General features: G+C 42.0%; 1 protein-coding gene across 1 annotated transcript; it reads right to left on the reverse strand.

Moving 5' to 3' along the window:
* Positions 1 to 10,208: 10,208 nt before the first annotated feature.
* wdr75 (WD repeat domain 75) lies at positions 10,209 to 23,110 on the reverse strand. The gene is made up of 21 exons (XM_042336427.1): positions 23,014 to 23,110; positions 19,772 to 19,901; positions 19,582 to 19,647; positions 19,395 to 19,494; positions 19,110 to 19,234; positions 18,489 to 18,559; positions 18,200 to 18,316; positions 17,522 to 17,610; positions 16,919 to 17,077; positions 16,734 to 16,793; positions 16,533 to 16,648; positions 16,014 to 16,189; positions 15,218 to 15,381; positions 14,693 to 14,873; positions 14,069 to 14,163; positions 13,861 to 13,956; positions 13,035 to 13,204; positions 12,877 to 12,936; positions 11,846 to 11,974; positions 11,653 to 11,744; positions 10,209 to 10,989 (listed from the first exon to the last, which is right to left on the reverse strand). The coding sequence occupies exons 1-21, from the start codon at positions 23,088 to 23,090 to the stop codon at positions 10,785 to 10,787; spliced, it is 2,478 nt and encodes an 825-aa protein (XP_042192361.1). The 5' UTR covers positions 23,091 to 23,110; the 3' UTR covers positions 10,209 to 10,784.
* Between the last annotated feature and the right edge of the window lie 1,283 nt (positions 23,111 to 24,393).

The following is a 24,393-nucleotide window of genomic DNA, read 5'->3' on the forward strand; positions in this document are numbered from 1 at the left end:
TATCGTTTTGTTTTTTGGAGGGATTATTATTAGGCGTGTGGAGTAAGGAAACTTGCCCAAGGTTTCGCCCTTCCTGGAATTGAACCAAGGTGTCTCCCTTGCAAGGCGAGTGCTCTGACCACTGAGCTACAGGACTCCACAGTGTCAATGACAATGTCCTCAGTTAATGTGTCCCTCAGACCTTTTTGAGTGTGATCTCTGAAATGGAAACAAAACTAGGAAATGCCAACAGAAAATTGTGGTGCAGGTTTACCAACAACAGACAAATACCAACAACATTGACGCCTGATCCTTTTGAAGTGACCCTGTAACCTTCAGCACACATGCTTCTGAGCAAGCTAACATTGCACCAATCATAAAAGCACACGTTTCGTTAGCTGCTTTGGATCTTCTACTGCACACACATTACCTGTGAGTTTTTTTCTGACGCCGCCTTCANTTTTTTCTCCCCAATTTTTTTTCTCTGCAATTGCAACCTCAATTCAGCTGCTTGGTTATGTCTTACTGAATTCCCAATAATAATAATAATCCTTGCATCTGATATAGTGCCTTATCACGTCGTTGAGACATCTCAAAACGCTTCACAGAATACACTGCAAAGTGGATTGACTGTGTATTTTGTGGGTGAAATAAGATACACCGAAATGGTTAATAAAGCATTTTACAAGGACCAGGAGAGGCATTTTAATAGTGTTGCCATGAAGGAGGCTGAATAAGGCAAATAAATAATTACACTGTGTTTTAAATTGGGAGAAGAATCAGACAGGAGACATAAATTCCTGTAACCAGCATCTCATGCTTAACCTTGGGATTGGAACGGTTGCACAATCGCTCCTGCGCGTTCCACTTGTTCGTGAACTAAAGATGAAAAAAATGTTATTGGTCATTTTTCAATTTTTTAAGAACCAGAACTTAAAGAAATTGCAGCTAGTTGCACTCTCAGTCATCTCTGATACTGCCTGTTCACCGTCACATCCCCTCCCATGTGCTTCTGAAGTCACAAGAGTTGCAGTGCTTCTGCTTCTCATTTTAACTGTTAACTGTTGACCTTTCCTGACCCTTTTGTAAAAAAAACACCATGTTTCATTGATACTACACACATTAAATCATGTGCAATTCATGTGGCATTTTTGTGATCATGGTTATAATACTTACATTACATTCAACCAAAGCAAGTTTGCTCTCATCCAGGACTTGATGTCTCACAGACATTCTGTCAGGACAGCAGTGGTCCTGGAGTTGAGGGTGGAGGCAGAGAGATAGAGTTGGGTGTCATCTGCATACATGTGGAAGTTGACCCCATGTCTGCGGATGATGTCACCAAGAGGGAACATGTAGATATTGAAGAGGAGGGGACCAAGGACAGAGCCCTGAGGAACACTACATAAGACAGTGTGTGGCCTGGAGGAGAAACTGTTTGTGGAGATGATGTGGAGGTGGTGTGAGAGGTACAATCCGAACCAGTCAAGGACAGAGCCGTGAAGGTTGAGGTGAGAGGAGAGGAGGTGGATGAGGATAGAGTGGTCGACGGTATCAGCCTCGTAAGGTGAGATAAAAAGCAAAGGAAACCAATTAAACCCAATAGTTGTATTCCTATTTTGGAGAATTAATTGTAAAAAAAGACAAAATAAAGATAATATTTTCACTTTGCAACAATCCCCAAGAATTTACTCTGAAATCTGAGATTCAGAATTCCAAGTGAGATTACAAACTGGATTTGTGCTAAAGGTTACAGTGTCACTTTATACTAAAGAGCTTGCTTTAGAGTTTCATCCCGTTCATAAGATTCAGACACATTTCACTATTCACAATAAACAGAATAAAACTCCAATATGAGACTTGGTATAATTATTTCACCCACAAAACATACAGTCAGTTCACTTTACAGAATACTCTGTGAACGCTTTGTGACGTCTCGAAGATGCAATAAGACGCTGTATCAAATGCGAGGATTATTATTATTTCTTTGGTGCATAAAACTTATTATTTAGCTTTTAACGTTTTGTGTGAGGGCTTTTTCGTAGCTCATGCACTCCTCTTATCTCCCTATTTTCTATCCGCACAAGTTGTACTGGTACATATACAGATCCACTGCCAATACTTCTCTTGGCTGGTTGCCAAGACTCACTCAACCACTGCCATATCCAACATTCCAGCTTCCTTATGCACAGGTACTTTGTCTCTGTCCAGTGCCTCCTCACAGCAGTGGGGCTAATAATGTTAACATAACGGATTGTCGTTGTCAGCCACCGTTCTATTTTGAAAGTGACATTTTTGCGATAATTTATCAAGGCAATGCAATAAAGAACGATATCTTAGGAAGGTTTTTGAGCATGTGAATAGGGATTCGATAAACTGAAACAAAATACTTACGTGGTTATCTGATTAAAGTATTAAACTTACAATGTAAATTAAATTATTGGAAGCACTGATTATGGACCACAGTGCTCACAAGATGGTGACAGGTTCATGCTAAGAATGCCATTTTTTGCCAATTTCATCAATTTCATAATCCTTACCCCACAGTCCTCTTAGCACAACATCAAGCTGTTTCTTAAATGGCAGTTCTGGAGTTCCAGCAGTCCTTATAGCACAACTTGTCCCTTCATGGTACACTTCAGCTCCACTGTCAATTGAGTAGAGGAAAAATTAAATGGATTGCACTATTTCAGTCCACTTCTCAACAGTAGCCCACAGAGAAAAGCTAGCAGAAGCTTTAATGCAAGGAAAGGAAAGATTTGTGTTTGTGGGATGAGTTAAAGATGCCCAAAAATGTGCATACATTTTATCTTTTATTTCATTTTTTCTGAATCCTTAAGTTCACCAATAAAATAGAACACCGGCAGGGTGAAACCTTGAATAAGTTTCCTTACTCCACACGCCAGATAATAATCCCTCAAGAAAAAAACAATAATAAATTGGTCACTTCAATCCACGACTGTTTGTGGGACACTGCTGTACACAATTGGCTGCCGCTTTTCGTCCAACAAATATACAGTCAATTCACTTTACAGTATATTCTGTGAAGCGCTTTGAGACTTTTAGAAGACGTGAAAAATGCTATATCAAAAATGCAAGGACTATTAGATTTATCCATAAGACATAATCCATGAGCAAGTGAGACCTGATAATTTGCTAATTCCCGTAGTGTTTGGAACAAGGGTTACTGAGAAAAAACTGACTTAAATTGAGGAAATGAACCCAATGCCTGTTTGTTTTTGCAAAATCAATTTTGTGATAAAGCACACATGACCATTCTGCAGTAAAAACGTGCATCTCAGGTTTCAGTACATTTGGAAACAAGAAGTGAACATTGTCAAGCAATGGTATCTTGTGATGGATTACTTGTTTACTCAACCCAGAAACTGTAAACATAGGGTAATGGGGATCGAGATTACGTTAGACTCACATGATCAGCAATCAACAACAACAACTTGCATTTATATAGCGCCCTTCACGCGAGGTAGCGTCCCGGAGAGCTTCAAAATATGCCCACAGCTCCACAGGAATTCCAACTGTGATGTTGTTAAAGGTGTACAGTTTTGCATCCATGTTTGAGAGTTTTCTGGTAGATAATAAAAAGTGCATAAGGGCGGCTACCAAGTTGAAGGCTATTGAGTACTACTACTACTAATAATAGGTGAGGTCTTGCATGGCGAGAAGCTCAAAATAATTCAAATGAAGATACAAATAAGAAATTATATTTTTTATAGGGCCTTTCACATCGGGAAGACGTCCCAAGACACTGGACAGTCAAGGATTTGGAATGTCTGACAGAAGTATCGCCTTAGCACAAACTCTCAGACTGTGACTCGAATAGAGATCTTCCTAAAATAATGAAGTATCCTGGATATTAACTATTTTTGTAATGAGGTTAGCATCAGGAGGATATCTTAAAAGTCTTCTCGGGATCCATTGTAAGGTGTGCTGATTTACAGTGTACTGTTGGCAAACACAGCTGGCAATTTACACAGAGCAATGTCCCACAAACAAAAATGCTCTCCCATTATTTACAAATTGTTCCCAGACTATCTTTGCAAGGGTTTGATTGTTAAGGAAAGTTAGTGATTCTTTCAGAGATATAATCCAATTTTTGTTTCTGACAAATCATTGATGCATGAGATTGTGAAAACAACAGTACTGCCCATTGGATTTTAAGTTTAAAAACACTCAATTGTTTGGATAGACTATCAATTGTAAAACAAAATGTAAAGCAAAATTCCAATTTAAAAATAATAACTAAATCACATTTCTGGCAGTTTAAATCTTTAGCAAATCAGACAGATCATCGGTAAAGCTGTTGAATGTGCAGTTATTTTCCAAACTTTGCTCTACCAAATTAAGTCGTGACCTCCAAACCTATCACAAAGTACTCAAAAACAGGAACTGTAACTAGCTGAGTCATTATGCATTATAGAAAACAAAACCATTAGTGTCCCTAGAAGACCTGTAGGTACTCGAGCAGACGTGTGCAAATAACATTAACTATTCATATGGTTGTTATCAGCTAACTTCTTCAGCAATAGTATTTCAGGAGAAATAAAATAAAAATAAAACTGCCTGAATAAAACTTTTAAACTTGTAGAGGAAACTCGGCAGCAAAATTGTGCACAGTAATGTCCTCAAAGAACCTTGGTGCGAATGACCGGTTTTATCTGGGGGATTATCGACCAGGACACCAGGTGTAACTCCTTTCTCTTTTCGCATATTGCCGTGGGATCCACCTGAAGAGGCAAATGAGACTCGGTTTAAATGGCTTAGACTAGGGTAGACCAATCAGTGGCCCGCATTTGTATGAATTTTTCCGTTGCCTATTTTAAAGTTTGTATTGTTACTAAACTGCAGTGAAGTTGAGTAATAGTTCCACAATTTGTAACAGAGGATTTCTATATGATTCTTACGAGTTATGTTTCTGGAAGGGAAACACAAAAATATTGCTTATGCAAAGGGTTGGACCACCCTAATCTAAACAGTGATTTCAAAAGTCCTCACGTGGGGTTTGAACTCACAATCTCCTGACTCAGAGGTGAGAGTGCTACCAACCAAGCCATGCTGACACCCAAAAAATACACCTTGGCTTATCTCAGATTGTGAGTACTTATTCAACAGCTGTTTTTGCCTTTTCAATTCTAGATCTTTCCGCTTGTTTGCACTGAACAAGCTTTTGTGTCTCTTATTCTATCCAAACAAGTAATGTAGCAGTCATCATGAGGTTTCAATGGAATTCTTTCCCAGCCTAAAATATAGGATGCATTCTTATTTCATCCCTACAAACAGGATTTGTTTCAATTTAAATCAGCTGCTTCCTTTCCCAGCCATTACATCTCTACGTCTGTTGAGTTCTGGGTTTAGATACATGTTTCAGAAGCTATTAAATAAAGCTATAATATAGTCAAATTACAAAATTATAATGGAAATCTTTTGGCGACTGCTTAAACAGCCCTTTTAGAAATTATGGACAATCCTACACGTGTTTAAGTGAGTAATACAATAAAGTGTTCCGTGAATGCTCTGGCCTCTCTCTGCATGAGGTATAAACTAGGCTCGGTCACGCACAGTAGATAGTTTGTATCAAAACAAGCAAACAAACATTGTTCTCTTTATGCTATGAAAGTTCCAGCAAATGCCATTCTTTACCATATTCAATGATGTATTGGCGTAGGTTCTCACTTCAACTGAGGTAGAACAGCTGAAGGCAGCATGTAACAGGATCAGACACGTCAGGTCTGTACTGCTCATCACTACATCTCAAAAAGCTCAAGCAATCTGTAGGACAACTTAACGGCACCAATTATTATTCTGTCAAAATATAAGATATCTGTACCCAAAAGGTTTTAGTGATAAATGTTTTTATTTTCTTTCCGTCGATAGGTTGTATCAAAACAAGCAAACAAACATTGTTCTCGTTATGCTTTGAAAGTTCCAGCAAATGCCATTCTTTACCATATTCAATGATGTATTGGCGTAGGTTCTCACGTCTGCGAGAATGCGAGAAATTCATTTTGCTCCTATGTGCGGCACCATTGGCGGTTGGGCCTTCAGCCTCTCTGCTCCCACCCTTAGGAACTCCATCCCACAGTCCCTTCGCCTTTCTCCCTCCCTTACCTCCTTCAAGCCCAACTCAAAACCCTCCTCTTCGACCATGCCTTCGGTCACCCTCCTACCCCTAATGTTCCTGCCGTCCACCTCTCCTGATCCCAACCCCCTGCTCGGATTAAAATCCCTGACTGTCCAGCGCCTTGGAACGTCCTCCCGATGTGAAAAGCTCCACCCAAACAAAATTTGTTGTTGTTGCTGTTGATGAGATGCACTTAAAATGATTGGTGCATTCTCAAAGTTATTGTTTTTAGCATCAAGAGGAATTTGATCTCTCTTGTATCCCAAGACATGTACCAACTTCAGACAGTAGTAAAGGTGTGATCTCCTCCCAGGATTCCAGTGTGCCCCTCTGAATCAAGCATCAGATGTGTCCCGTGAACAGTCTGGAGATGATTTTATCCTCTGGTGGTTAACTTCTCTTCTGCCATTACAGAAAGTCTCTCTCCACATCAGCATTCTTGGGGAAAATGAAGCTGGATCCTAGTCCTGCTTTGGTGGGGAGGAATAATCCTAATAGGTGTTGCGCCTTATTTAAAAAATGCAATTTCTGACTGGAATGTATTGTGCAATTCTTACTCCTGAAAGAATAGTTGAGAGAGCACAGTTTTTTTCCCGAATGGTCTTGTGTTTTAGTAATACAAACACGTGGTTAATTGATGCAACGTGTCAACACAAATTCATCCCACCAGTCATGCCCTCAGTCACATTTATGGTTCATTCCAGCATCAGAAATACTGTATTGTACAGACCATCGAGCTCTTTGCAGCAAATTTCATCAGCATAAAAGCTACATGTTAGATCTGATACCTGTAATGATGAATGGAAATCTGCTTTATCTCAATCACAAGATTAACAATGAGGATCTGTTAACAAATCACTGAATTGACACTTAAATTATCTTAATACATTTGGTTAAAATGTTAAAATGGAAAACAGTCCTGATGTGAAGCAACATGGCAGAAATGATATTTACTCTTAGAATTAAGATTATTTCTTTCAAACATATTTCAAATTTGTTTATTTTATCACCCTGGTACTTTCAGTGTTTGTTGTAGCATAGTTGGTGAGTAATCTCTAATTTGATTCAGTGGAAACCCTAAATATTCCCGCATAGGGAAAACAGGAAAAGCAGAAGCTGCAGTGGGAAAATCAGCTCAGAAAGATCTTACCTGAGGTTGGAGGCAATACATGTATTATTCATGAGTCGTGCTTAATTAAAATTCCGACCAGTACTCCAAGTAAATGAAAATATTTTTAAAGGGAGTGTGCTTCCGAGTGCTGGAATTACACCAGATGAGAGGCGATTCTCTTCTATTGCTCAGCTCAATCGGTTTTGGGGGAGGCCGGTGAGTTCTCCAATGGACTACTTCCCACATTTATATTCCAATTGTAAACCAGCACACTATGTAATTAGAGCTGGCTTTTGTATAAAACTCTGAATCAGTGTAGCTCAATCTCAGGGTCTGAAGAAAACGAACACAAGGGTTCAAACAAAATGCTAATACGTTCTCAACCAGGACCACTCCATGATTATTTTTCAATAGTGGCAGATCAGCCACTTGGAAAGAAAATGCAAATAAAATCCACGAAGATCAAGATAAACACTCAATCAGTTTTGATTTCACATCATGTTCAGCTAAATAAAGACTAGTAACAAGTGCACAAAGTTTACAGGATATTTTTGGTCAGTGCATTAACCACACCTTGTATATCATATAACTTTAATTCGCCACAGAAACAAAGAAGTGTTTTATGAACTTTGTATTTTTTACAGAAACAAAGAAGTGTTTTATGAACTTTGTTTGTTTTACAACACTGTTGCCATAGTATTCAACTCTGCATTCCTGTATTTGACCACTACCTTTTTCATGAGTTGAATGCTGAGAAATTTGGGGAAAAAAGTGGAACAAAGTAGAGGCCATAAAAAGTCCATTGTTTGAGACCCAAAGTTGCAAATCCAATGCACTACCAGTCTCAAAACACCAGTGAACTTTTCATATATAAAAAGTCCTAACTGGAAACGATAATAAAGTAATGAGGCATACTTTATTGTGATTGTTCTTCAGTTGTAGGGCAAACATGTGTTTATGTGGTGACAGGACATTCAATATGTGAACACCATATGTGATAACTCATGTTCATTTCCGTGGCTTCTGGTGGTGACGCTTAGTCACTGGTTGATTTATTTAAGCGTTTCAAGATGCTACACTGCGTGAAGGGGGCTACATAATTGCAAGGTTTTCTTGTTACCACTACTACTGCCCATTGGACAGTGCTAATGCTTTGTCTATTCATACACATGAATTGCTTAAGAGAATAATGTTGAACACGCACAGTAACTGGTCTACAGATTGTCAATGTGTTAAGGCTGACACTGGGAATCTGATGATGGGGAAGGAAGGGGCAAGGTGGAGGGATAAAGGAAGAGTGTTCCAGAGTTTCAGGGAGTTGGTGGAACGGAGGGCATGAGGGACACGCAGGAGGCCGGAACCAGACGATCAGAGGCAGAGAATAGTGGGTTGGGCAGTAACCAGGTTGGAGAGGTAGGGAGGTGCCAGGGCATGAATATATTCAAACACAAGTGAGTTTCCCCATTTTGAAATCAATCCGTTCGGCAATAGGGAGCCAGTGGAGCATTGCTAAGACTGGTGTGATCGGGTTATGGGGTTTAGTACAAGTGAGTATGTGGGCGGCAGAGTTTTGGATAAGCTAGATTTTTTGCATGGTGGAGCTGGGTAGACCGACGAGATCGGAGGGTATTTGATTAGTCGAGGTGGGAAGTGACAAACGCACGGTGGGTTTCAGCTATGGCCGGGGTAAGAATTTCTCTTGATTCAGCCTCAACGGGCACTGTATTGATGCTAACATGAGGAGAAAACACATCCCGAGGTTTGGTGTGCAGGTGGTGTTCATAGAACACAAATACTTTCAGATACTTTCCATGACAGCAGGACAAGAGGTTATGGGACCCGGACATTCAAGGGCAATTTTTAGAACATACACCCGGTAATATTTCTTTGAACCAGTTTTAATGAATTACCAGGAACGATGGTGAAGCCAGGACAAGACACTCATTAAAATAACACTGTAATGCTATGATGTTAGGGTTGGTATTCTAGAATGAGATCTAGAATGAGATAAAATAGGCATGAGATATTGTGATCTTATTTTCAGGTATTTTTAAACAAATACAACTTAGTGCAAAAACCATCTTGTTTAGTACTGCATCAGTGGGACCATTCCATACTACCCAGGTATTCATAATCTTTTGACTAGACCCAACCAATTTCGCCAAATAGTTCTCTGTATGGTGTATAAATGTTACTGTGTTTACATTAAATATAAGTACTTATATCCGCCATTTGACCACAAAACATTCCACTTACAGAATATCTTGTGAGGTGCTTTTAGATGTCCTCCCAATATGAAGTGTTATACCAAATGTAAGGATTATTATGAAATGTTTTGTGTTTAACATCACACTGGCAATCCGCACAAGATATTCTAAAGCCGAGAATTTTCTGTGCCTGCTTTTCGTTTTGCAAAAGTACTCAGGACGAAAATATAAGTTACAGATAGCCTCGGTTAGAGTCTTAACTCTAAAACTCTTGGAGTCCTGTAGCTCAGTGGTTAGAGCACTCGCTTTGCAAGTGAGAGACCTGAGTTCAATTCCAGGCAGGGAGCGAAACCTTGGGCAAGTTTCCTTACTCCACACACCTAATAATAATCCCTCCAAAACCAAAAACAATAATAAATTGGTCATTTTCAATCTACGACTGTTTGTGGGACAATGCTGTGCGCAATTGGCTTCCACGTTCGCCCACAAATATACAGTCAATTCACTTTACAGTGTGTTCTGTAGGACGTCCTCCCGACGTGAAAAGCGCTATATCAAATGCAAGGATTATTATTAACTATCTGAAGGCTATTTTTGTCACAAAAATTAAAATAAAATATGTAAACATAAGAAGTCATAAAGCAGATTGATATCACATTCCATGGATGTTCCAAGTTAAATCTGCTTACACAAGGCTTACTTCTGCATTCTAAACCGGATGTTGCTCTATCTATTTCAAATATTTTTCAGCAACCAAACCACACATTTGAAAATAGTTATATACAAAAGCTTTAATTTATCATCGACACAAACTTTAAAAAGATTGAACAAGGCAAAGCCGTCTATAGATTTTTCTCCATTTTCAAATGGTAATGTACTGTTATAAGTTATTATTGATATTCCTTTACTATTTGTGAGTCAATGACAAGTAAAAAGATGTATTGTACAAAAACACATCATTTTGAGATTGTGTGGAGTAACAAACAAACATTTGGAGCAATTTTTCAAGAGTTAATATTTCTAATATTTTATATCTTGCTGGTTTATTCCAACAATTCCCATCTTTCCATTAGATTTATTCTTTTACTCTGTACTTCCAGCTAAATATAGATTTCATGTTGCAAACTATATACCAATGTTGAAAACAGTAGAGTTGAGCACACCCAAGCTATTTAAAACACAGATACTATATTCTGAAACTATTTATATAGAAATCCAAGACTGCCAGTTTTTCCGAACCTCAGACATAACTACACAAATCTACATTCCATATTTGCTTGCAAGCGTAGCTGCAACGGGTCGGTATAGCTAGTAAAAAAAAATTCTCTTAATCTCGCAACTTTGCAGCCTACAGAGTGAAGACCCAATTGAAATCAATCTTCCGAATTTTCTTCAGTTCTTTCTCCTCTGATTTGGACAATTTAGGGAGCAGTTCATCCGAAGAGGATGCTGTCCTTGTTTCTGCTTGAGTTTCGTTGGGATGTATCTCGATGTCAGAATCATCTTCCTCTTCCTTGCTCTCCATTTCCACGTCTTCCTTCTCTTCCTCTGAGCTGATATTAAAGAATTTAGGAACATATAAGCATCTTATAATAATTCTTACATTTGATTATGGCACCCTAGATGTCAGAACGTCTCAAAGCTTACACAGGATATGCTATAAAATGTAATGATTTAACTTTTACAAGTGACTATGTTTATTTTCTATTAAATCTTTTGTCCGTACATTTCCTAGTAGCTTCCCTTTACCTCCTATAATTTTATTTATTGTACTTTGGTTTCATCTTATTAATACAAAGCTATCCTCTCATTTTATGTTAAAATTTTATTTTCTCTTAATATACTTTTTCTTATTCACCCATTTTTTACAGACCTCCCTCTGATTATTTTTTTGCTACAATTCAGTTCTCTCTCTCTCTTGTTCCCTTCTCTCACTAATCATCTGACTTCAACCCACCGATCAATCTCTCTATGTGATTTTTTAAGAAACCTAAGGATCCAAGTCAGCTCAACAGTGAAGACTCGTAGTCACTAATTTATTTTATATCTAGTTGAATCAATATTAATTTTATACAACAATGGTCCTTAAGGGCTGTCCTGAACCCTGGATATAGCTCCAAGATGCATCATTTGAATTGAGAGCAATTTGTTCATTTTGACATTTGGACAAATAGTTTAATAAAATGAATCAAAGCCAAATGACACCTCTATCTTACCTTTTTCCTGCCTTGGATATCAGCAACGAATTCATAAACATCGAACAAAGGTAAGTAGCATTTGGTAGAACGTGAGCTGGAGTGTGAAGCATCTAGAGAAGAAAATAATGCATTTATAAAGTTTTCTAACAACCTGTAAAATAGTTAAGCCACTCAGTCCCCACCAAGTTTTTTCTTCACAAGGCTAACTCACCTCTTTTATTGTGACAGATCCTTCGGGCAAAGCAATTTTCTCTGCTTCTGATCCAATTCCTTGCGACTGCCTTTGTTTTCCCACAATCATGTGGAACGGAGTCATAGGAATATATTCGTCTATCACCAGCTGGAAGTTGAATATTGTAAATAACGATATTTTAAAAGGGAGATAAACATGAGCTTCCTATTTCTGAGATGTCAAACTTAACATTAGAAAATAAACATAACCGAGTACAACTTAAATATCTGTAAATTGTTTGTCCCTGAACTCAAGAACTATTACCAATGCTGCAAAATCATTTTAGTTGGTTCTGTGGGTTAATGATTTAACCCCCTGCAAAATCCTGCAGTTTAGGAGTCCTGTAGCTCAGTGGTTAGAACACTTGCCTTGCAAACGAGGGACCTGGGTTGATTCCCAGCAGGGTGAAACCTTGGGCAAGTTTCCTAACTTCTCATGCCTGATAATAATCGCTCAAGAAAAAAAACACAATAATTTGGTGACTCAAACCACGACTGTTTGTGGGACACTGCTGTGTGCAATTGGCTTCTGTGTTTCGCCCATAAAATATACAGTCAATTCACTTTACAGTATATTCTGTGAAGCGCTTTGAGATCTCTAGAAGACGTGAAAAGTGCTATATCAAATACAAGGATTATTATTATTTATTATAAAATCACAATAATGTCTACAAAGACTCTAAATCAAACCAGTTCCAGCATTTCTATCAAGTTACATCAAGAAAGCCGGTATTATACTTCTAGTATTTGTTACTTTAGAGCAAGATAAGGCTGAAATTCACTTCCTTGGGATGTCCTCGCGATGTGCTATACAAATGTCATTTGTTGTTGTTATTGTGGTGATTTAGAGGAGTGGTTCACAGACCATTTTAGCTTGGTCATTTTAGTTTTGAATGTAATAATTTGAACCATCACTCTCCAGTATTCAATTATTTCAAAATACTTTTTATTTATCTGGCAAAATAAAAAAGAAAAACGCCTCCTCTCAAATATGGACAAGAATATAAATACCTGCTTGCTGGATGATGTCAATTTTTCTTCTGGTAATTTTGTACTAAACGTCATGAGGTCCTTTTAAAAAAAGAAAAATAAGCATCAGACAACCAAAAGTGGTTCATACTGACTAGTATTTTTATCGTGGCAAATTCTAACAATGAAATGTGTTTTACCTGTGATTTTGTGATGAAATAGAGCTGAGATTTGCAAAGCCATTGCTTGCTCTCAGTGTTGTACTCCTCAGGCAAGTCTCTGGGAACAAAGAGAGCCCACTGGACCTTGCTATAACACACATTCTTCTGCATGTACAATGGTCTTGGCTCATTTGGCTTGAAAATAAACACTAGCACAAAAACAGATTCAAGGAATTAACAAGGAAATAGGAACTTCAAACCTTAATATTGAAGGAGTAAGGCAACTATAAGGTTGTTACTAAAATACATGCTAAACAAGCTATATAAGATTATAACATCTCACTAATCCCATCAATGGAAAAATGAGTCTTACACCAACATAAACAAAGGGCATTTTTGTGCAAAAGCAATTTTAACTAGACAGATTTAGTGGTAAACTAATTCAGTTTGAATTAAAATGCATTTCATGGAATTTGTTGATTTCAGTAGAAGTGTTACTCAATGCAGTAACCATCCCACTGGCATACACAAGAGTGTGGACAGAAAAGGACTGTTTGCGTATGATGTCCTCATAGTCAAATACTCGGCCGGTACTTGACATGCTATTTGGGCGAGGTACCAGGGGGTAGATAGACCCATGTCCCAGCAAGAGGCAATACCTCCAGAGGTGGAGAGAAAACAAAGCATGGGGAGGGGAGGCGGGGGTGGGAGGGAGAGGAAATGAGAATAACATAGAACAAAAGCCCGATCAAGTACATTTCCATGTTTTAGTTTGTTGTATATGGAAGAAAAGATAAAACATTTGCACACATATGAAATTCGCAAATGCAGATACACTGCTGCTGAATGGAACCGTCACACTTACAATCAACATTGTTAGAGAGTCCAGAAAAGGCAGCAACATTCTCAGAGAGTGGATCCACTTGCAACACCATTATATTCAGCTGTGCACTCCATTCCACTGCAGAAAACACAAGCCATTGAACGCTGAACATATGAAATCAAAACATAAGCGTGAAGTCAACTTTTGAAATCCATGTAATATTCTGATTGCAGGAGATGTTTGCACTTACGCATACAACTTAAAAGGTTCCAGCAGCAGAGAAACCCATTGTCTGTTGTAGCGAGGAGGTACTTGGCACAGCTTAGTCTTCCAAAGGCAAGGTCTCTGAAAGATTACAATGAGCTGCGTTAATTTCAGAGGAATGCTCACACTTGATCGATTATGCTCAGCTAACTAACCAATCATCTGTCTCATTTTTCAGTTGAAGAATGTGGTATCAGAAAGCACAATTATCAGTGGAAATTCCCACCCATCACAGGTCATCTAAACATTCGAGAACAAACACATTTACATCGAAACAGTCTGCTTTCAAAAGTAAAACATGAATTCTGGAGAGTATAAAACAAACTTTTTTTTCCTTGCTCTTATACATCAAACATATTTCTGAATTCTTTTCATTAAAACAAAATATATCTATTCAGCAGAAACTGTTGGGATGCTTGTAAAATTGGTCGTGTTCTGTACCTCAGGTCTGCACAGATACATGAAGTGGTTGGGAACTAACACAATGGGAAATTTGACCTGGATTCTATAAAGAGCAGAATACTAAAAATAAAAGAAACATGCTTAGAAACATCCAAAAGATTAGCAACAAAAATAGTCTTGGCCTATTACTCCCTGTTGAAGGACTCACCGTATTTTACTAGGGGGATGGCAAAAGGTGCACTTGAGATCCCAAGTTTCAGGGTCCCACAGAGTAATAATTTGTTCAAAGCAGACAGCAAGCAGTGAACCATCCTCAGAGAAACTGCACTTTGTGGCCTGGAGGTGGTGGTAGGTGCCAACAAAATCACAGCTCCAGCATACACTCTGTCCTGGACAATGAGGACAGACACATAACATATGTTAAGAGATAAAGTGCCATAATCTTACAAGATTTGCCACTACTCAGGATAGCAAATTGGTTGTCTTACTCAATAAGACAGGCATTCAAGTAGCAATTATGGAAAGCAAAATGCACCCCTTTCTTCCATGATACAGTACACCATCAACACTAAACAAATATCTATGCAACACCATCTCCTATTGGTGAAATTCTTGTACTGCACCCGATCCCAGAGCAGGAAATAGGTCTTTAACAAGTCAAAATAATCAGAGGTACAAATGTGATTACTCAGACTTGTCTGCAAGCCTTGTGCATTAATGGCTGCATACTTACTGTATATATCAGAATTGTCCACTAAAACCCAGACTTTAAACCTGTTGTCCAATCCAGCTGTCACCAATGTTGGTGGCCCATTTCTGCAAATAGACGAACTCTGGAAGCAGAGAGCTGCAATATGGTCGTCATGTGGTGTAGTTATTGTGGTATTGAGAACAAAGCTGTCAAAAACAAACATTCTAATAACTAAACATGGCAAAGCTAAGAAACACAATTGATCTGACACAGATGACTTTACTGCAAGGCGACTATGTGAGACATTATGGGATATATGGGATATTAAGTTATTTTCACATTTGCAGATTGATCTTTCACTTGGGAAAACTATATTTAAAATGATACAAGAGTAAAAAGATCAGCTACAGCTATGCTCCTGTGAAGAGCAGATTGTCTTATTCAAAGCAACTACGAAATAGGTCTGCTTATTAAAGATATCACAGTCAATGGTGCCATATCCTCAGATTTTTCGATAGAAACATTAATAAATTCAGTGATAATAGTGGCAATTCTATTGTAATTAAAAGATTTGTTGATCAATAAAGCAAAGCTTAAACGATTATTAGCATCTTCTACCAGGTAAGATTTCAGTTAGGATCTAATAGCGATGTGAAGCCAACTGATTCCCACAGCTTTAGCAAATATAGACATAACATTTAAAAATTTGACACCAACCGTAAAACATTCAATAGTTAGAAACATTTAAAAGCCATCATTGGAAATTCATTGTCATAGTCTCCAAAATACTTCTTTTGAAACAAAATTATATTTTGGCTTTTGATAGGGAAAATCTCACCTTTGTTTCTCCTCGTCATAGACCCAAAACTTCATTTGCAGCTCAAGTTCGGTTGCTTTGTCCTTCCTTTCTTCTACAGTAACTAACCATTTACCCTCAAAATCAAAGGCTGCCTTGACCAGCTCAGCCTGGTTCAGACCTGACTGATGAATGTACTCCTGTTGCACTATGTCTAGCTGTGAATGAATGCACAACGACAAATAAATTTCACTTTCCGCATCCGTTTCCCGTATCTCACTCATTTGATAAACGTTGGGATAGATTGAAGTTTAATATTGTGGATACTCTGAACGTATCCCAGTCAGAAAGATCTGAGTATTATATACACACTGCGTTCAATACCTTAAAATAAAGTACTCATGAACTACAGCAGAAAACAGGGACTGTAAAGCTCTCCAAGGTTGCAGCTGCAAGGTCCTACTTATGATTATTAAATACAGAACATAGTTTGTTTCAAACAACCTAGACTTGCACAAAAGAAAACAAAGCCATGTCTGATAATGCCATCATTTCACTTACATTATATAACTGCTGATCGTTCTGAAGTGAATAAAACTGCAACTGTCCTGGTTTTCCATTCAGAACCAGAGCTTTGCTTCGTGGGTCAATCATTAAACCAGTCTTAACGTTTTGTCCTTAAAAAGAAGAAAATAGGAATTGGGTAAACCAGCAACCAATATTTTTTACAACACAGTTAGTCCAAGCAAATCAGATACGTACCTTTGACTAAACCCTGAATTATAGCAGAAACGTTCATGCTGCTTTGGATAGTCATGATTTCTGAAAAACATCAGAATAAAACACATAAGTTAACGAGTGATCAAAAGTCTAGAGTGTTTGTTGGTCAATTTACATTGTATGAAGTGTGAAGATATTGTTTGTTCGAGTACAAAATATAGTCTTACTGTTATCACTGTGAGATGTAGAACACAAGAGACCATCAGGTGAAACTGCGATATGTTCAATGGCTGACCCAAGACGAGGTAGGAAGTCCTTCTTTGTTTCAACTCCATAAAGCCACTGAACCAGCACAGACTCCATCCCACCAGTTAACAGGTACGTACCTGGAAATAAAAAAAGGAAAACTGAAAGTCAGCTACAATTACTTTGCGGCTTTCTACAAACAGCTGTAAATACTGTCAAACCGTAAAGCAACAAACAGTTCCATATTCTGCTGTACGTCACAAAATGATAAAACAGATATTAGAGATTCTCTGATTTTCCCTCCCACTTTCTCCTCCTCTTAGCAAACAACTGCATACTTTCTTCAGTCAAGACTTCAGAACAATTTAATTCCTGAATATCTTTACCAATCCTAGTCTTTAGGTCAACTCCACCAAGGCAAGCTACATCAGCAGAAGAGAAAACATTGTTTAAACCTAAAACAAAGTACTATCTATAATTTCCAGTCCACTTAGATTGTTTGAACTCAAAACTCTTCAAAAGCTCGAGGGAAAGTGGATGATTGGCCCAACTGTAAAACCCAAGATTAAACTTTTTCCTTCTACCTTCTGCTGAGAAGATCAGGTCATTGACTGCATCGTGATGCCAATGGTGAGCAGAGTAGGTGTACTCCCTTTCGTGATCAAAATTCCGCCTGCAAAGAAACGAAAAAATAAAAATTGATCCCTCACTCCATCCGTATTTTGCTCGCAACATACACAGTCAATCCACTTCACGCTATATCCTGTGAAGCGCTTTGAGACATCTCACCGACATGATAAGGCGCTAATCAAATGCAAGGATCATTATTTTTTATTAATAAACACAAGTATGTTTATTACTCTTTAATAAGACACCAATGAATACTTTAGTAATGCCGGCTAGTAACACAAAAAAACTCAATGTTTCCAATTAAAATGTGTGAATGAAAATCACCACGGAATCCAGTTATCTATTTTAAATCTCACCTTAACAATGTTATGTTATTGTTCTGAATTTAAAACCCATGGAAACAGTGAAGCATTAACTCAAACACATTAACTTACTTCCATCACATTCTCACTACACAATTACAGTATTAGCATTCAAGGCTTGGATGTACCATGAAAACAAAGATTGTTTTCTTTTCCACTTGTACATTTGTTTATCCATGTAGCAGAACTAAATAAAAAATATTTGAGAATGGTTTCTTGGAAATGAATCGTTTTAAACACAATAAAAGACTGAAGGATAGGGTTCCATACCAAAGTCGCACTTTGCCGTCTTTGTGCCCTGTTGCTATGCAGTCCTCTCGTGGATGACAAGTTACACACTTAAATACATTATTTGCTCCATTACGACTTTTGATACTCAGGGGAAACCTTGAAAAGATCAACAGAAACATTCACTATGTGATTTTCCCCAATTATCAATATGTTGTGTTTGATGGGTTGAATGAAGATGGAATCAGTGAACAGTAAACAATCAGGAATAGTATTATATGGAAAAGTACTAGAAAACTCAATTTAAATAGGACTTTAACCAAAAGTTTACCTGTAATATTTTTTATTTTTGAAGAAATACACACGGAGTTCCAAAGCTTTCACTGAAGCAACATATTCACCCTGTCAACAGAGGTTTGGAAAGTTACCTGTGGCAAATATTTTTACACAATATGTAACAGGATATGCAATTGCTACACATTTCAGCTTAGTTTCTCTATATGTAATTTAGAATCATAAAATGAACAAATAGTTTGGCAACATGGCACTCAAACAAATTAGAGCCAACGACATGGTAACTATGACTTCAGTTTATCTTAAATTCAGAACAATCCTCTTAACACTGCAAATCTAGATCAACGAGGTTAAACCATGTACAATAAAAAGCTCAGTGTTTTCACTAATAAGACAAATTCACCTGTTGGTGTGAAAGTAATGCCATTATTGAACACTTGCCAAAATATATCCTCTCCCCAAAATAGTATTACATGGGAAAATATTAGAGAAGTGAATGCAAATAGGCACTGCATTGAAAATTCCGAGTGGCCATGAGTTACTGTCACTATACACTGTATTTCATGTGAATATCATTGTATAAGTTTCAGACAAGCATTTTTCAATAACATTTATAAATGTGCTAAAATAAAAAGATAAAAAGAATAAAAAGTCTTACCTCTCTGCCGAAAGCTATTGATGTTGGTGACTGATGGACATCTTTGAAAATGACACTCAAGATTTGTGCTTCAACTTCTTGTGCAGACGATTTGGGCAGATCGACCGATACCAATTGGAAATTACCTGGAAGAGAAAAGATTGACGGTAAATCTAAAATGGATTTGAACATTAAAAAGTACCACTTCTCGAAGAGCTCTTCAACAGCAACCTAACATTATTAATAATAAAAAAAACTCTAGTCTCTGTATCTCAGTCTCTATGTCCCCAATGTGATTTGTTTTACCTGAGGATTCATCACTATCTTTTGGAACGATCGCAAAGATGGACGCTCCTTTACTAGCAGAGGTGTACAGTGCAAGCAGCTTCGAACCCACTACGAATGTCTACAGAGAAATAGAATGGTAAGTATAATTATCGCACATATTTAGGAGATTGTAAAGCAATTGCGTAGGCTCCAAATTGCTACTTACCTTCATCAAGATTCCATCTGTGAAGTCCCAGAGTTTAATAGTGCCATCCAATGAGCTGGAATATAGCTGTAAATAAATAATCAAATTCCAAATTAACAATTTTACAAATATCAAACAGAAACAAACATAATCTATGCGACCTTGGTATATAACGCCAAATGGCACAGTATTAATTTAATCATTTGTTTACCTGCAAATTGTTTTTGGGATTGAGATGAATGCCAGTGACAAGATCGTTATGACCATGTAGGACGTGCACACATTCTTCTGTAGCTGTGCTATACACCTTCACTTGGTCCCCTGATGCACATAGCAAATACCTGGAAAAATAAAGTACATTCAATTTGCAGTTACTAGGATAAAAAAGCAAAAACAAAACCACTAAGAAATCAAGGAGATTCAGTTCATCTAGTCTGTACTGTTTCAGTACAGGCTGTAAAAGCAGCAAATATTTCTTACTTTGGATTTTATTGTGAATAAAGAGATTCACTCAGCAAAGACCAGAAATGACTGTACTTAATGTAAACCAATAAAGCTTAAACTTCATTATGATCCACACACCAATTATAACTATACATCATTGCAACATAAAATTGATGTCTTCTCACACCTACTATCAGATCAATTTGGAAAGAATGAACAGTGAAGGGAAAGCAGGATGCATCTATTTCACAGGGATGCTGCAATTTGCCGAGCAGCTCAGACTAAGAATGGTAGGGATGATAGGAGGGAAATGCCCCCTTCTTATCTCTCCTGGGGTTAAGAGTCTCTGACATTTTAGGTCTCTCTGGTGGGAGGACTCAGGTCTAGAGTTATCTGTGACAATTCCATTCTCTCTTGTGGAGGTCTGGGGGAGGTGGGGGTCTCTCTGGTCGGGGAGGGGGGGTGGTATGAGCACTGACAGAACAAGCAAGGGCATTTCAGTCTTGAGAGAAGACGACTCAGAGGGGACCTCATGGAAATGGTCCATTTTTGTACGAGATGGAAAAGGTAAACCCTGATCAATACTTTTATCTCGATAGTAGAACACAATAGGACACAGATTTAAAGTTGTAAACGGCAATTTCAGGGCAGACACCAGGAAGTTTTTTTTCTTTCCGCAGAGAGTGGAACAGGTTGCCAGAAAAAATGGTAGAGGCCAGGAAAACGGACTGATTTACAAAGCAGGGTGATGCAGTGATGGTGGGGATGGTAGGGTGGGTGTTCTGGAGGGATGTGATCGGATGGGCTGAAGGGCTTTTCTTCATCCGATCTTGTACCACGAGTGGGGGGGGGGGGGGGGGGACACATCACTCCATGATTCATTTCAGGGCAGAGCCACCCCCCCACCCACCCACACACCAACTTGGAACATTCGGCAGCAGGAGGGGGAGAGGGAGAAGCTCTCTCATGGGGTGGGGTGGAGAACTCCGGGTGGGGGGAGCTCTCGGGGTGGGGGGGGAGAGGTCTCGGGGTGGGGGGGGAGAGGTCTCGGGGTGGGGGGGAGAGGTCTCGGGGTGGGGGGGGGAGAGGTCTCGGGGTGGGGGGGGGAGAGGTCTCGGGGTGGGGTGGGGGAGGGCTCGGGGTGGGGGAGGGCTCGGGGTGGGGGGGGAGAGGTCGGGGGGGGGGGGGAGGTCTCAGGGGGGGGGGGAGGTCTCGGGGTGGGGGGGGAGAGGGGGGGGGGGGAGAGGTCAGGGTGGGGGGGAGAGGGCTCGGGGTGGGGGGGGAGGGCTCGGGGTGGGGGGGGAGAGGGTGGGGGGGGAGAGGTCAGGGTGGGGGGGAGAGGGCTCGGGGTGGGGGGGGGAGGGCTCGGGGGGGGGGAGGGCTCGGGGTGGGGGAGGGCTCGGGGTGGGGGCAGAGGTCAGGGTGGGGGGGAGAGGGAGAGGTCTCATGGAGGGGGGGGGAGAGGTCTCGGGGTGGGGGGAGGAGAGGGCTCGGGGTGCGGGGGGGGAAGAGGGCTCGGGGTGGGGAGAGGTCAGGGTGGGGGGAGAGGGAGAGGTCTCATGGAGGGGGGGGGGAGAGGTCTCGGGGTGGGGGGGGGAGAGGGCTCGGGGTGGGGGGGGGAGAGGGCTCGGGGTGGGGGGAGAGGTCAGGGTGGGGGAGAGGGGTGGGGGGAGAGGGAGAGGTCTCGGGGTGGGGGGGAGAGGTCTCGGGGTGGGGGGAGAGGGAGATGTCTCGGGGTGGGGGGGGGAGAGGGCTCGGGGTGGGGGGAGAGAGGGCTCGGGGTGGGGTGAGGGGAGAGGGCTCGGGTGGGGTGAGGGGAGAGGGCTCGGGGTGGGGTGAGGGGAGAGGGCTCGGGGTGGAGGGGGGTAGAGGGCTCGGGGTGGGGGGGGGAGAGGTCTCGGGGTGGGGGAGAGGGCTCGGGTGGGGGAGAGGGCTCGGGGTGGGGGGGGGGAGGGTCTCGGGGTGGGGGGGGAGAGGGCTCGGGGTGGGGGGGGAGAGGGCTCGGGGTGGGGGGGGGAGAGGGCTCGGGGTGGGGGGGGAGAGGTCTCGGGGTGGGGGGGGGGAGGGCTCGGGGTGGGGTGAGGGGAGAGGGCTCGGGGTGGGGGGAGAGGGCTCAGGGGGGGAGAGGGCTCCGGGTGGGGGGGAGGGCTCGGGGTGGGGGGGGAGAAGGCTCGGGGTGGGGGGGAGAGGTCTCGGGGTGGGGGGGGAGAGGGCTCGGGGTGGGGTGGGGGGAGAGGGCTCCGGGTGGAGGGAGAGGGCTCGGGGTGGGGGGGGGGGGAGAGGGCTCGGGTGGGGGGGAGAGGGCTCGGGGGGGAGAGGGCTCGGGGTGGGGGGGAGAGGGCTCGGGTGGGGTGGGGAGAGGGCTCGGGGTGGGGGGGGGGAGGGCTCGGGGTGGGGGGAGAGGGCTCGGGTGGGGGGAGAAGGCTCGGGGGGGGGGAGAAGGCTCGGGGTGGGGGGGGAGAGGTCTCGGGGTGGGGGGGAGAGGGCTCGGGGTGGGGGGAGAGGGCTCGGGGTGGGTGGGGGGGAGAGGGCTCGGGGTGGGGGGAGAGGGCTCGGGTGGGGGGAGAGGGCTCGGGTGGGGGAGAGGGGGCGGGAGGGGAGAGGGCTCGGGGTGGGGGGGGAGAGGGCTCGGGGTGGGGTGAGGGGGGAGAGGGCTCGGGGTGGGGTGAGGGGGGGAGGGCTCGGGGTGGGGGGGAGAGGGCTCGGGGTGGGGGGAGGGCTCGGGGTGGGGTGAGGGGGGGAGAGGGCTCGGGTGGGAGAGGTGGGGGGAGAGGGCTCGGGGTGGGGGGGGAGAGGGCTCGGGGTGGGGGGGGAGAGGGCTCGGGGTGGGGTGGGGGGGGAGAGGGCTCGGGGGGTGAGGGGGGGGAGAGGGCTCGGGGTTGGGTGAGGGGGGGGACCTGGGTGTCTGGGGGCCGGATCCTGCCCTCGGCCTCTCTCAGGCCCGGGGGCCGCTGACCACACTCCCGGGCCGAGAGTCCGCACAGTGTCGGGTCTCTCTCTCTCACTGACCTGGAGTCGGTGCTGAAGACGGGCCGCCGAGAGCTGATGCGGCCTCCGCCACTGCGCACCACGCGCACAGCCGCCATCTTACTGTGACCCCTGACCTCGGCACCGCGCCTGCGCACACAGCTCGAGACACAGAGACTGAGACACAGCGACAGAGACTGAGACACTGACCCTGAGACACAGAGACTGAGACACAGCGACAGAGACTGAGACACTGACACTGAGACACAGAGACTGAGAGACTGAGACTGAGAGACTGAGACACAGAGACTGAGAGACTGAGACACAGAGACTGAGACACAGAGACTGAGACTGAGACATAGAGACTGAGAGACTGAGACACAGAGACTGAGAGACTGAGACACAGAGACTGAGACACAGAGACTGAGACACAGAGACTGAGACACTGAGACACAGAGACTGAGACACAGAGACTGAGAGACTGAGACACAGAGACTGAGAGACTGACACAGACTGAGACACAGACTGAGACTGTGACACAGAGACTGAGACACAGACTGACTGAGAGACTGAGACACAGAGACTGAGAGACAGAGACTGAGACAGACACAGAGACTGAGACACTGAGACTGAGACACAGAGACTGAGACCAATTTTATTTATTTTTCTTGAGGGATTATTATCAGGCGCGTGGAGTAAGGAAACTTGCCCAAGGTTTTACTCTGCCGGGAATCGAACCCGGGTCTCTCGCTTGTGAGGCGAGTGCTTTAACCACTGACCTACAGGACTCCATGTAGCGCCTTATCATGTCATCAAAGAGCTTGATGGGATTTTATTGTGAAGTGTAGCGCCTGTGTATTTTGTATGTGAACGCAGCAGCCAATTAGTACACAGCGATGTCCCACAAACAGCTACCAAGTGAATGACTAGTTTTATTTGAGGGTTTGTTGTCCAGGACACCAGGATAAATTCCAACCTTTTCGAATAGTGCCATGGGATCTTTAATGTCCAACTGAGCAAGGCAGTTGGGATCTTGGATTAATGTCTCATCTAGAGGATTGCACCTCTAACAATGCAATATACCTCCAGCGCTGCATTGGTGTGTACTGAGTGTCTAGACTGAGCTTAAGTCCTGATGTGGGGCTTCAACTCACAACCTTCTGAGGAATACAGAGATTCAGAGAGATTGAAATATACAGAGATTCAGTGGTATATAATAATATACTTTGATTTAAAAAATCTCTTAGGGTAATTGTACTGTGGTCATAAATGAAAGGAACACAAGAGGGCAGTAACAGCACAATAAACACTTTTATATTGTAGAATGTACAGTAACTTATTACTTTAAAAAAAAGTTTCATTTGTCATCCCAGTTAACGTATTGAACTGATAAAGTGATTTGGAAATTTATTCTACAGAGTC

Source organism: Callorhinchus milii, unplaced genomic scaffold (assembly GCF_018977255.1).
Source record: "Callorhinchus milii isolate IMCB2004 unplaced genomic scaffold, IMCB_Cmil_1.0 Scaffold6, whole genome shotgun sequence".
Taxonomy (NCBI): domain Eukaryota; kingdom Metazoa; phylum Chordata; class Chondrichthyes; order Chimaeriformes; family Callorhinchidae; genus Callorhinchus; species Callorhinchus milii.

What these genes read in the sequence shown, in the direction of transcription:
- wdr75 (XM_042336427.1), bottom strand. Translation starts at nt 23,090, where the DNA reads ATGGCGGCTGTGCGCGTGGTGCGCAGTGGCGGAGGCCGCATCAGCTCT. An exon ending in AGATAGTGATGAATCCTCAG is followed by an intron (nt 19,235 to 19,394) that starts GTAAAACAAATC and finishes TTTCTCTTCCAG; the next exon opens with GTAATTTCCAATTGGTATCG. An exon ending in ACGATCAGCAGTTATATAAT is followed by an intron (nt 16,190 to 16,532) that starts GTAAGTGAAATG and finishes ATTCATTCACAG; the next exon opens with CTAGACATAGTGCAACAGGA.